The following is a 13,254-nucleotide window of genomic DNA, read 5'->3' on the forward strand; positions in this document are numbered from 1 at the left end:
CTACATTCAAGTATCTTGGATGCCCTGTAACAGACACTAACAGTAGAGAAGAAGAGATCGAACTTCGTGTCCAAAACACTCTTCGGTGTAACGCAGGCCAACACAAGATATTTGTGTCCAAACTGTTAAGCAGACGTACTAAGTTCCGAATTTACAAGACCGTAATAAGGCCGATTCTTATGTACGGTTGTGAAACTTGGACGCTCACCCATAAAGAAGAAATGAAACTTCTCGTAACGGAACGCAAAGTACTCCGCAAAATACTGGGCCCGATCCGCTCGGATGACGGCAGCTGGAGGATAAGGACAAATAAGGAGGTAGAAGAACTTTTTGATGAACCGAACATCCTAGGCGAGGTCAAAGCGCATAGGCTGCGATGGTTGGGCCACGTTCTGCGTATGGGGGACGATCGAGCTGTCAAGCGGGTTTACTTGGGGCGGCCTACAGGCCGCCGGCCCGTTGGCCGCCCCAAGTACCGTTGGGCGGACCAAGTAACCAACGATTTAGTGGCACTGCGCAGAAGTGATTGGTCAAACATCGTTCCGTGCCGGGATAAATGGCGTCTTTTGTTGTTGGAGGCCAAGACCCACTTTGGGGTCACCGCGCCAGATAAGTAAGTATTACACACACTTTAAATGGTGTCTGAAAAGTCTAGCTAAACTTATATAAAATGGCAATTTAATATATAAAGCCTTTGTAACAATTTCTAAACACGGCGTTACTTTTTAAAAGAAAAAATAAACACAATAACGAAATCCAACCTCGCAAGAGGACGCGGAATTACAAAGCGATGAAGATATAAAACCATCGGGTTTCAGATTTAGGTTTCGCGTTGAATCGCACATTAGCTGGCATTATTCGCGTATCGTGTTTCAATAGTTCACAAAACCATTCGTTCTTTGAATGAATGACCATTATCGTGAGACAAAAACGCGGGAGATGGATAAATAAAATAATTAGTACGTGTTGAATCGTTTAGCGTTACACCCAATAATTGATATTACAATGCGATCGTTGTGATTTTATTTTGCAAGTTGATCCATGTGAACGAGTGAATGAAATTTAATTCGTACGTCTTTACGTCAATATGCTTTTAGTTAAGTTAAATAGTTTATTATTGTCTATATTAATATAACATGATATTTTAACTACAATGAAAATATAACATATATAATAATATACTAGTAGAAAGAAACTGATTCATTTATTTATTTTTATTAGTTTCTATTGAGCATCGTTTCCTCATTTATTAAAGTAATTTCGAAAAATGAACAGACTACTATATATACAATATACATAGCGGTTGGTATTAATATTCTCAATTTTACCCGACTTACATAAAAGACAATCCTCAAACTTTGTATTTGTAATATCGTAACGCTGAGGCCAGATCCGGTAGCAACAACAATTTAAATCTGGTGGCCACAAACTGAATGGTATAATTATAAAAGCGTATATTCGCTGTCTCAAAGCGTTAAGCCATACAAATGGGCCTATAACCTCATATTGTTGTGACGAGTTAATTGAAATTTGAATAGTATTTAGCGCTAACAAGGCGAAGCTATCGAATATCACTCTGGTGAATGCGACGGAAACTATCCGCTTTAGTGTGAGGACACATTAGCGATTTTACATTATGTAGTATACATTATATTTATATTATATCATAGGAATAAAACGGGCTGAATATTAGTTTAAATGTAATAAGAATGTAATACAATTCAACACAACTGCCTAATTGAAGTAGACACCTAATAACAAATCACAGCCAGTCACAAAGATTTTTAACAATGTGAGGTTACTGTTCCGAACATAGTATTATGCTATCTGTGGCCGAACATTAAATAATGATATTAAATAATAATACGTTTATTTAATAGAAAACAACATAAAAAAATACAGGAAAAAGTGACAGCTATATGACAGTTACTCATAAAAAAATAAGTAAACCAGAAGTTGCATCTAACATTGCATAGTGGGTTTAGTCAATACATATGTGATGATAGAAGTCACCTCCGTCTTAATGGGTAATTGATGATTTATTGATGAAAACCTTGTTTATATCAGACCAATCATTTCACAGACAAGTACATATCACGCGGACAAGTACTTAATAATGTTTATTGATTGTACAAAGGTACTAACGTAATATAAATTTAGACTGTTTTATGTCATAAAAAAGCTGTTTTGCCATTGAAATTAAATAAGTTATTTTCATAATAAAATTTTTGAAATTTGTCTAGTCTAAAAACAACAAGCAGTTCTTTTTTAAATTTATTTTATATTTATATAAACATGTTAACAAAGATACCCATAAATAATAAAATATGTATATTATATTGCGCTAGTGCGTCTGCAGCATTACTCTTTCCCGACGTTGATGGATCAGATGTTTTTGTGAAGGCTTCGACGGTCCCCGCTCGCCACATTAGAGGCTGAACGTTAAATAATACCTCGCTTTGGGTTCACTGGCTAAATGATTAAAATCCTCTTGTGAATTTAAGATGTCTGTCTGCATTTTAGGTATTATAGGTGACTAGCTGCGCCCCGCGGTTTCACCCGCGTAAGTCCGCATCCCGTAGGAATATCGGGATAAAAAGCCTATATGTTATTCCAGTAATTAATTTATTTTCTGCACGCTCGCCCGGTCTCGAACCCCGACTAATGGATTTTGAAATCCGAGGTACTCACCACTGAGCCACCTCTGCTACGTGCAATACTGCCTACTTGAATTTCCTCCTTTTATGACACTACAATATTTATTAAGAATCCTATTCACATAAACACAAAATAATAAGCAATATGCAATATTTCACCAGCTTACCCACCAGATAATTCCTATGATATAATTACCCCACTTCACACTATATTATAATGTTATCACAGTGATTTTATAAATGTGAAAGTTTGTTTGGATCAATCACGCTGAAACTACTGAACGGATTTTGATTAAGTTTGGTATACAGACAGGGTATGAGATGACTTGGGTGATCGGATACTTTCTATCCCGATTAACAGGAATCTTAATATACGGGCGGAGCCGGGTCGAGCGTCTAGTGCAGTGTACAATACAGCGCATGTAACTTTCCAATTTTGAGTTAAATCTTACAACAAATGAATCAAGCCTTTCCTCTAGGCTACATTAGCTTAGATTATTATTTACTAGCTGCGCCCACCGGTTTCACCCGCGTAAGTCCGTATCCCGTAGGAATATCGGGATTAAAAGCCTATATGTTATTCCAGTTGTTCAGCTATCTACGTACCAAATTTCATTGCAATCGGTTCAGAAGTTTTTGCATGAAAAAGCAACAAACACGCACACATCCCTACAATCTTTCGCATTTATAATATTAGTAGGATAGAATAGGATAGGATTATCATAGATTATCATTTATTATTATAACTCACACGCAGTTTGCGAAACATCGAATGAATAGCGTAAAAGTTGCTAGCCTCAAGCACGCCGCTATATATGTATTAGTGTGTGTAGACACATATATGTCACACGTCAGTCCCGTGCCACCTGAGAAGTTCAGTTCCAGTGTATTCAATCCGCGATACTAAATCATCGCGTTCAAAGTGGAAATTACTGCGTGTTACATGGTATGGGACGTGGCGTATTTTTTGTTTAGAAAGAAGATATCCTTCCTACTAATATCATAAATGCGAAAGCTTGTAAGGATGTGTGTGTGTTTGTTGCTCTTTCACGCAAAAACTAGTGAACGGATTGCAACGAAATTTGGTACGTAGACAGCTGGACAACTGGAATAACATTCGCATTTATAATATTAGTAGTAAGTAGGATTATAATACTAGTAGGATTGGCTGATGTGTAAACAGCTATGTTTTTGTCTAGTGATAAAGACGTTTCAATAAACGACCACAAATTTTGTTAACACACACAATTTTGTTTTTGTTTATGACATTCATATGTTAATGTTACAACACAACTATTAAGAACAGTAATTAGCTAGAACATATTTATTAATGCATGATATAATTACTAGATACTTACTAGATACTTTTTATGTTATTGGAAGGCAAACGGGCAGATGCATAGCCTGATGTAATGCGAGATGATGAAAGCAAGTGCATAGCTCATTATAGATGTCCCCAACAGCCGGTTTTGCTTAAATCTAATAAAATAAGATAAAATTTTGAATCTGTATAGATAGTCCCAAAATATTTCAATTTATAACTCTGTAATTACAAATCCTACTTTTGCTTATCACACAATGTCGCTTTCTCTGTCCCTTATGTCCCTTTGTATGATTAAATCTTTAAAACCAAGTAACGAATTTTGATGGTTTTTTTAATAGATAGAGTGATTCAAGATGAAGGTATATATATAATAACATTATCTATATGAGAAATTTTTTAAAGCATTTCAATGCTATAAAACTAAAAATTAAACATTATCTATATATTTACTTTTCCCGCCAACCTCTCTCACTGTACACCACACAAAGAGCTATATTAACTGTCATTCGCAAGAATCGCCGCGTTGATTAATCACAGACAGACGGACGTGTGATTGTATTTATATATAGATTTAATTGTGCCCTTTATAATACAACTTGTGAGATTCATTAAAGATAATTAAGATATATTCGCTATTCAGGCAGAAAGGGCCTTTTTATATTATGGACTAATACTAGTTATGCCCGCGACTTTGTCGGTATATACCCTATATGGTTTGTCCAATGTAAATCTCCATACATAAATAATTTCGTGATAAAAAATTGTTATGTGTTGTCTTATGCTTCTGGTTACTTTCAATGAGTCATGTTAAAATCGGCTCAGCCGTTCCAGGGACTAGTTCGAACAAGCAGACGGACAGACGGGAGAGAAAGCTTCGTTAGTGTTTTATTATAATATAACTATACCCACAAATTAAAAAAAAGACAATTAAATATTTGTATGTTTTCAGGAAAACAAAATGGGACAACTCATACGGCATACACTTTCAAATCCTATTAATATTATAAATGCGAAAGTTTGTAAGTATGGATGTATGGATGTTTGTTACTCTTTCACGTAAAAACTACTGAACCAATTGCAATGAAATTTGGTACGTAGACAGCTGGATAACTGGAATAAAATAAAGGCAACTTTTTATTCCGATATTCCTACGGGATACGGACTTACGCGGGTGAAACCGCGGGGCACAGCTAGTAAAAAATAAGTACCAAAATTGGTTCACCCAGTACAAAGAGTTGAGGTTGTATAACAAACACGAAAAAAAAAACCAGTCGAATTGAGAACTACCCCTTTTTGAAGTCGGTCAGAAATATTTCTTATGTAACTCGGTAAATGTATATTTTCTTATAGGTTAATTTTATACATCGGTCGTATTTACGTGAAATTATTACAAAGAAAAAGTCTATAAAGTATTAACATACTGTGACGTAGAGTACCAACTAACTCCAGTGTGGGAGAAAGACAGAGCTATACTGGTCATGTAGCGCCATCACGTTTCCACACTGGAATTAGTAATGCTTTAAGACGTCACTACAACCCTTTGACTGTACTTGTAATTTGAGCTATTTAGTTTACAGTTAATTTTTATGGTTCTATACCCAAAAGTGGACACTATTACTAATATGATGTATTTATTTATTCTTTTATTTATATCCTACTATCCTACTAAAATTATAAATGCGAAAGTTTGTAAGGATGTGTGAGTGTTTGTTGCTCTTTCACGCAAATGCTACTGAACCGATTACAATGAAATTTGGTACGTAGACAGCTGGACAACTGAAATAACATAAAGGCAACTTTTATTCCTATTCCTACGGGATACGGACCTACGCGGGTGAAACCGCGGTGAGCAGCTAGTATATAATATAGAGCGACTGACAATCCAGATGTCGAAGGGTACACCACTGAAAATCAGAGCTGGTGCGTTAAGCCTCAGGTTTCCTGAGTGGCATCCCTTTTTGGCCCACGCAGCCACAAATAATTGTTAAGTCTATCCGTTAATTTTTAATTTTTTCTTCTTTTTTGATTAATTGTATGCTTCTGTTTTCTGTTATGTTCTGTTGTCTTTGTATGATTTACTAGAATGACGATTTTCATGTCTGTCCGTCTGTCACCCTGTCACCGGGCTTTATCAGGAACCATGACAGTTAGACAGTGTGACATTGTTGCTATAGCAACAAATAATAACAGATCGGCTTAGCAACGGTTCATGGTCATACATGACGACTCTTTGCAGTTGATTTAGCTTATTCATACAAAATCCCTTAGCATCGAGCCCGACTTGCACTTGGCCGATTTTTCATAAACACCACAACAGCTTAATAATAGAGATTCCACGTTAGACATGACATTTCTCTCTTGACATTTTTGACGCGCACAATAAAATGGCAACGATAGCAACTTATAAAACTCTTAAATACCAGACCTAAGTATTCTGCCATTATCTCATAAAATGATAAATAGACCGCGAGATGACAAGCAGGTGGCGATATGATAAACATTGCATCCTTTTATGGACGATAATATATAATTATGTTGTAACATTTTTTTCTTATTGGAATTCGTTCTGATGTCATAATATTTTTATGCTAACCTCGTTTCCGTAATTCGCACGTAATGGATATATTAATTGTGCTTTGTGTACGAGTAGCGTGCTCCGGCGTTGCTTGCATTGTATTTTTTAGGGAATGAAGAGAAAATTCTTTCTAACAGTTATGTCACTTTTGATCTGTCTGGCAAAATACTTAATTGGAATAATGGTTAAAATACACAAAACAAACGATTTATTGCATAAAGTATTTACTCAATTATATTGGAAGTGCTTTATTTTTCGCAAGTCGCTCGTCCGGCCCATCAAGACTCCTGTGTTATCCGAAGGGAGCAATTAATCGGGATAAAAACTATTACCCAAGTATAATAAAATATACCCAAGAATACCAAATTTCATCAAAATCCGTTCAGTAGTTTCAGCGTGATTGTCAGACAAACATTCAAGCGAACAAACTTTCACATTTGTAATATTAATGTGATAGTGCGAATATTTATACAAAATATTTTTTAACTAAGAAAAAAAAAACATTTTTAATTTTGTACAACCTTATACAGAACTAGCTGCGCACCGCGGTTTCACCCGCGTAAGTCCGCAACCCGTAGGAATATCGGGATAAGAAGTTGCCTTTATGTTATTCCAGTTTTCCAGCTATCTACATGCCAAATTTCATCGCAATCTGTTCATTAGTTTTGGCGTGAAAGAGCAACAAACACACACACACATCCTTACAAACTTTCGCATTTATAATATTAGTAGGATAGGATATTAGGAAGTAGGATATATCAGATTCGTTGCAATTAACGAGTTGCAAGTTTTATTTCTCGTATAAGGGAACCATTCTCTCCACTCACCCTCCGCGTTACTGGACGGTGAAGAGATCGCGAAGGCGACGCTGCCCTACGTGCTGAGGACCCGTCATGATTTTGTGAGTGAGTGAGTGAGTGAGTGAGAGTATACCTAATAAGCGAGCAACGCATTTGCGCACATGCGACTATAAAATCAATGTAATTAAAACATTAAAACATTGAAGCATTAACAAAAAGCTTGATACACTGTATTAAAAATTATCGGAAAATAAAATCCGCAATCAAATCGAGCCAGCAGTTTGCAAGCTATGATACACGCAGCTATGTAAAAAGGAGGAATGTGAGCAGTTTTTGCATCTGGGATTAAAAAGTCCTTTCAAATGCTCCGTTCCTCCGTAAAGGAGGGACAAACAAACACATTAACACTAATTATAAAGTAATTTTAATGTCTGCGACAATGTTGTCTTCTTACTTCTACCGAGTTCATTATAAACATTGTGAAATACGCTTTAACAAAAAATGTATAAGTCTAAACTACTAATTCATAATAAGATACTAGTGTTAATCTATACTTATTATATAAAACTGAAAATTTCATATGATTGAACAGGCAAATCTTAGGAACTATTCAACTACTAGATTGATTTCAATAATTGGCTATATTCGTGATCCCTGTGTTACATTATAGAGTATGTTTGTATCCTACTATATAATTGGTATTAAATATACGAACATATGTATATAACTTCTGTATATTATATATTAACGGTCCGCCCCGGCTTTGCACGTGTCATATATAGCCTATAGCCTTCCTCAAACAATGGGCTATTTAACACTGAAAGAATTTTTTTAATCGGAGCAGTAGTTCCTGAGATTAGTGCGTTCAAACAAACAAACAAACTCTTCAGCTTTATAATATAAGTATACATAAGTAAGGATTTATGATCTGTTGGTATAGTATATTGGCTATGTAAAGGTTATTACGAGGATACATAAAAGGCAAAGTATATATGTATCTCTCACACTAGTTAAAAATTACGTGTTTTTCCTTTACATGGGTGTTTTTATTATTATATCTTTTTAATGTTATTGAAAATCATATATTTGAAATATAACAATAAAAACTTAAACGCCAATTTGACGATTTAATATTTTTTCTATGTATAAAAAATATATACCCATTATTAATGCTTAATATCTTCGATAATATGATATCAAATATACCACTGCTGCATTCCAATCCAGCGTTCTCCAATAAAATATTTAATAAAAACCTAATTCGACCGAACTCGACATCCCAAAACACATTGACATCAGCAATAGAGCTTGATTGTCACAATATTGACGTTCGCCCATCGCCATTCAATGACATTGACCCGTGAAAATCACTGAGTATTTACCACAACAAGTGTTCACAAATCGATTAAGCGTAAAGCGCACCCTCGCTCCCCGCTACCACGAGATGGTTGGCGACAGGATTGCGATAGTTTCATAATTATTGTATGTAGGTTTTAACAAAGTCATAAATAATACATTGTTAGGTGTATCAAGAATCTTATTCAAACTGAATTAATGAAATTTTCTTTATAACACATTAGATAGCAGAACATAGTACTTTTGAATATTAAAATAATAAATACCTTCAGTTAATGATAACAATTTATAGTATAGTCATCTAGAAATTATATGCTTATACAAACCCCTTCATAAAGTCCAAATTCAAGAATATTAGATGTACATTCTACTATGTCTTAATGAACAGGGAAAATTAACACATTAACACTACGCGAATACCGAGTAGGTTTTCTATCTCATTAAGAATTTTATTATTATACCATAGATGATCCATTAGCACACTCCTTTTAAATTTTTCCACATCTGTAGTAAATTAATAAATAAATATATTGAAATAGAAGAAAAACTGTTGAGTTCACTATTTTTACTAGACTTTTCTTTTAACATAGCAAATATTGCCGAAACAAATTAAAAAATGAAGACAAAAATAGAGGTCTTCCATCCGCAAACTCAGGTATAGACTGGTGGCTAATTACTTTTAATTGATACAATTCTAGTTCCGCATCTAGACCCAGGCCAGCATAACTTGCTAATAATTCTGTGACACTTATAGCCTATTTAACACCTTTTATTGTATGTTTTCATACTTTTTATGCAACTTATTATAGTTCATATTATCTTTATATGTCGCAAGTATCTTTATATAACAAAAACATTTCTTTCTCTTTAATTAAAGTGATAATAAAAAATACTGACACTAGTTTATGACAATATGTCTAGCAGACCTGCTTGAACTCATTATTCTATGGCATAGGTGTGACTATGAAACTGGGTATTACAGCTTACAGGAAAAAAACAGCATATTTTCTGTGGTGTCTCATTCTATAGAGCATTGCAGTTCCAATTTTAAATAAACAATATAAATTATCACCATCCTACAATCTATACATTTCATGATCCACTTTACTGAGAAGCTATGACGTCCAGGTGGTGTTGTCAGAAATAAAAATGTAATTTTATGCATATCAAAAAAATATTTAATTTAACGCAGGTTTTTATTGTTGATCCGTGGAGATCTCGCCATAGACTCTACTTCCATTTTTAAATTTAAAGTAAATAAATCAATATCATCTGTGGATACGCTCTACAGAAGTGGACTAACACTCACACTCTACAAACAAAAGTTCCATTTTTAAACTTCCATTAAAAGAAATCGACTGAATATAATCTGTGGAGTATTGTCAGGTCACACATCACATAGTACCGGTCCCCCTCTGTTTGGCTGAAGATCAAATCGCTGGCACTCCGAGGATTACATCGTGACGGAAGTGCTTCAGTGATTGACTGCGAGTAGACGGAGCAAATACAATATGTGTTAATATTCGAGTATTACTTGTAGTCAATATTGTCGGTTTACATGGGAGCAAGATGAAGAAACTCCTTCGTGTCTATGAAAGGAAATAGCTTATATTGCCACCATATATGATCGACTAGCTGCGCGTCGCGGTTTCACCCGCGTAAATCCGTATCCCGTAGGAATATCGGGATAAAAAGTTGCCTATATGTTATTCCAGTGTCCAGCAGTCTAAGTACCAAATTTCATTGCAATCGGTTCAGTAGTTTTTGCGTGAAAGAGCAACAAACGCACATACATCCTTACAAACTTTCACATTTATAATATTAGTAGGATATTTAGTGTAATCATTATATTTAATAAAAACTGGCCTTAATTGTAAGTATTAATCGAAATTTAAATGAAACCACGTGGCAGACAAATAAAAAAATAATCGGTTTACTCGGTAAAAGGTTATGAAGAAAAAATGACAAAAATTACTGTTTACATACTATTGACTTTGTATACAATTCATTTAGTATCAATGTAATATTTATATATAAATAGCAAGCTGAAAATCTGCACAGATTATATTAAATTAATTTTTTTAAATATGATTATCGTTTTAAAGCAGATACATTATTAATCCTACATGTAAATACTACGGAATAAAAAACACATGACAGAACTAATACACAAAAAGATACAAAATTACACCAAATAACAAGACAAAAGAGTATTATTTCAAACAATTAAAAAAGCTTCCACGTAAAACCCCCATGTCGCATTAAGCCCCCAGAGCCACTAATCAAATAAACAGTCTTTAGTCTGTTGTTCTAGCGAACGCCATCACTGTACAGCGTGTCAACAAGGGGCCATAAGGGGCACAAGGGCCATTGTCTTAAACACAACGCACTTCCCTATAATGGAGATGCCTTTTCAAGTTGTTGTACACTAAACGTTGGGGTTTTAAAATGCAGCTTAGTACGGACTGTGTTATGTCATGTTTATTGCTAATTTTAAGTAGTTATGGAGAACAAGCGTACGCTCTGGCTTCGCCCGTGGTACATGTACAGTCTTTAGTACTTAGGTATCATGCAACGGTGAAAATTTTTTGAAATCGGTCCAGTAGTTCCTGAGAAATCGCATTCAAAAAAACTCTTTATTATTACGGTATATGACTGGAGATTCACAATTCGATGGCATTTTTTATGATTCTTTTACTTGATAACTTCGTGTGTTTTAATTAATGGAGGTAATTATTTCTGTATTTGCTAGTAAATTGGTGACGTTTCGTTCTATATTAGATTTTGAGTAGTACATAGCTTACAATGGGTGACGTTTTTTATGGATAAAAATGTAGATAGATAACGATTAATACAATTCTAATCGCTTGAAAAACCACGACAGTACCAAAAACACAGTCTAATTGTGAACCTCCTACGTTTTTGCGAGTGTTGGTTAAAAACTAATCAGCACCCAAGCTAAGCATCCTATTTATTATTCAAAATCACAATATCAAGTCCGAAGACATTAAATTTTCAAAATGCACGCTTTGATCATCTCAACCCGCAGTTTCTGTCTCTGTCACTCATTGCGGGTTAAAAAGAGACAAGTCACGATGAAAATTGTGAAGATTTATGGTCTTTTGTGAAGAAAATTGAATATTCCAAACGGTGTTACCGAAATCTCGGCTCCGCTTGACGGACCGGCGGGATTACGTGTTCGTTTCGAGTTCATTGTAGATACAAATGTTTTGAGTTATAAGTTGTTTTAAGATTTTAAACAACTTATTCTAGAATAAATTTGAAATTGGAACACTTGAAAAATTGCCTGGAATATCTTTTATTCTTATTTTTGTAGCGTTGATACTAATTTTCTCCTTTTGTTAACGATATGAGTACTAAACATATCACGAATGTATAAGTTGCATACATAGATTTATAAACAGTTGCTTGTTTAAAAGTAAATATACTATATTTAATATTGCTAATACAAATACTTAAAGTATTCCGAAACACTTCCCTTGTTAATTATTCTTCAGTTTAATATTATTAATATTCATTGTATTCTACATAAATTGAGTCGAAAATAAACCCGTGAGAAAGATAATAATTGGCGAGCAATACATCTTAACAAACGGCTTCGCCTCTCTTCGCCTTCGCTTCGCATACGGAGTAAGTATTTAATATACTGTGGCTTCGCATTAAAAACAGTAGTAAATAAAAAATTCATTACAAAAATTTTTCTTTGTTTAATTGTCTTATTTTGTAATTGTCATGTATTTAATGTGTTCTTTTAATAAACTTTTAATCTATCTATCTATTTATCTAAATCCAGACCCCTTTACACACAAAAAAATAATAAAAGTATCAGATAGAAATACAAAAGTTCCTATCCTATGAATACACGTAGTAAGTTACAGCCCTCACTTGACAGGGGAAAATTAAATTTCTATCACTAAGGGTGACCAGTGACAGGACTCGATCCTGCGACCGAGTGGACTTAAATATACCCTCAAATTATTTTCCCATTAAATTGTATTCTTGGTCGTGTATTGGAGTCTTATTTATGGAAACTGCTGAAGAAATTGTGAAAGGTTCTTTTGAGGGGATAGATTTATCAATGTTCATTCATAGTGGATTGACAGTTTTTTATGTTAGACTAGTTGTTCGAGTCAGCTTCGCCCGTCATCACACTTATCACACTGATATTATAAATATCTAATTTGTTTGTTTAGATGTGTCGGACACACATCTATTTTTGATTCTTAAGCAGAATATACATAAAAAAGATTCATTGAGTCATTTACTTTATTCAATTATCAGTTCAGTTGTGAATCTAATAAATACGTTATCTCGTTGCTTACTGATTAGAACTTGAAGAGTTTTTAAAAATAGGTTCAGTATTTTATGACTTTATTTAAACCAATATTATAGGAAACTTTTCGTGTTATTGTATGTACGTTTGTAATGTTTTCACACAAAAAGTATTGGACCGATTTCAACAGTTTTTTTATCCTTTGGAAACTGCATCTCCCCTGAATGACATAGGCTCTATATATCTAC

The 13,254-nt window shown here is 34.3% G+C and overlaps 1 protein-coding gene across 1 annotated transcript in view; it reads left to right on the forward strand.

The window, feature by feature from the left end:
• The first annotated feature begins 221 nt into the window (after positions 1-221).
• LOC119834051 overlaps positions 222-13,254 on the forward strand; it is an 89,483-nt gene continuing 76,450 nt past the window's right edge. Inside the window, exon 1 of the mRNA XM_038358327.1 lies at positions 222-613. Within this exon, the coding sequence (XP_038214255.1) occupies positions 222-613 (392 nt within the window). The remainder of the gene's footprint in view (positions 614-13,254) is intronic.

The sequence above is a fragment of the Zerene cesonia genome, chromosome 18 (genome assembly GCF_012273895.1).
Source record: "Zerene cesonia ecotype Mississippi chromosome 18, Zerene_cesonia_1.1, whole genome shotgun sequence".
In the NCBI taxonomy this organism is placed as follows: Eukaryota; Metazoa; Arthropoda; class Insecta; order Lepidoptera; family Pieridae; genus Zerene; species Zerene cesonia.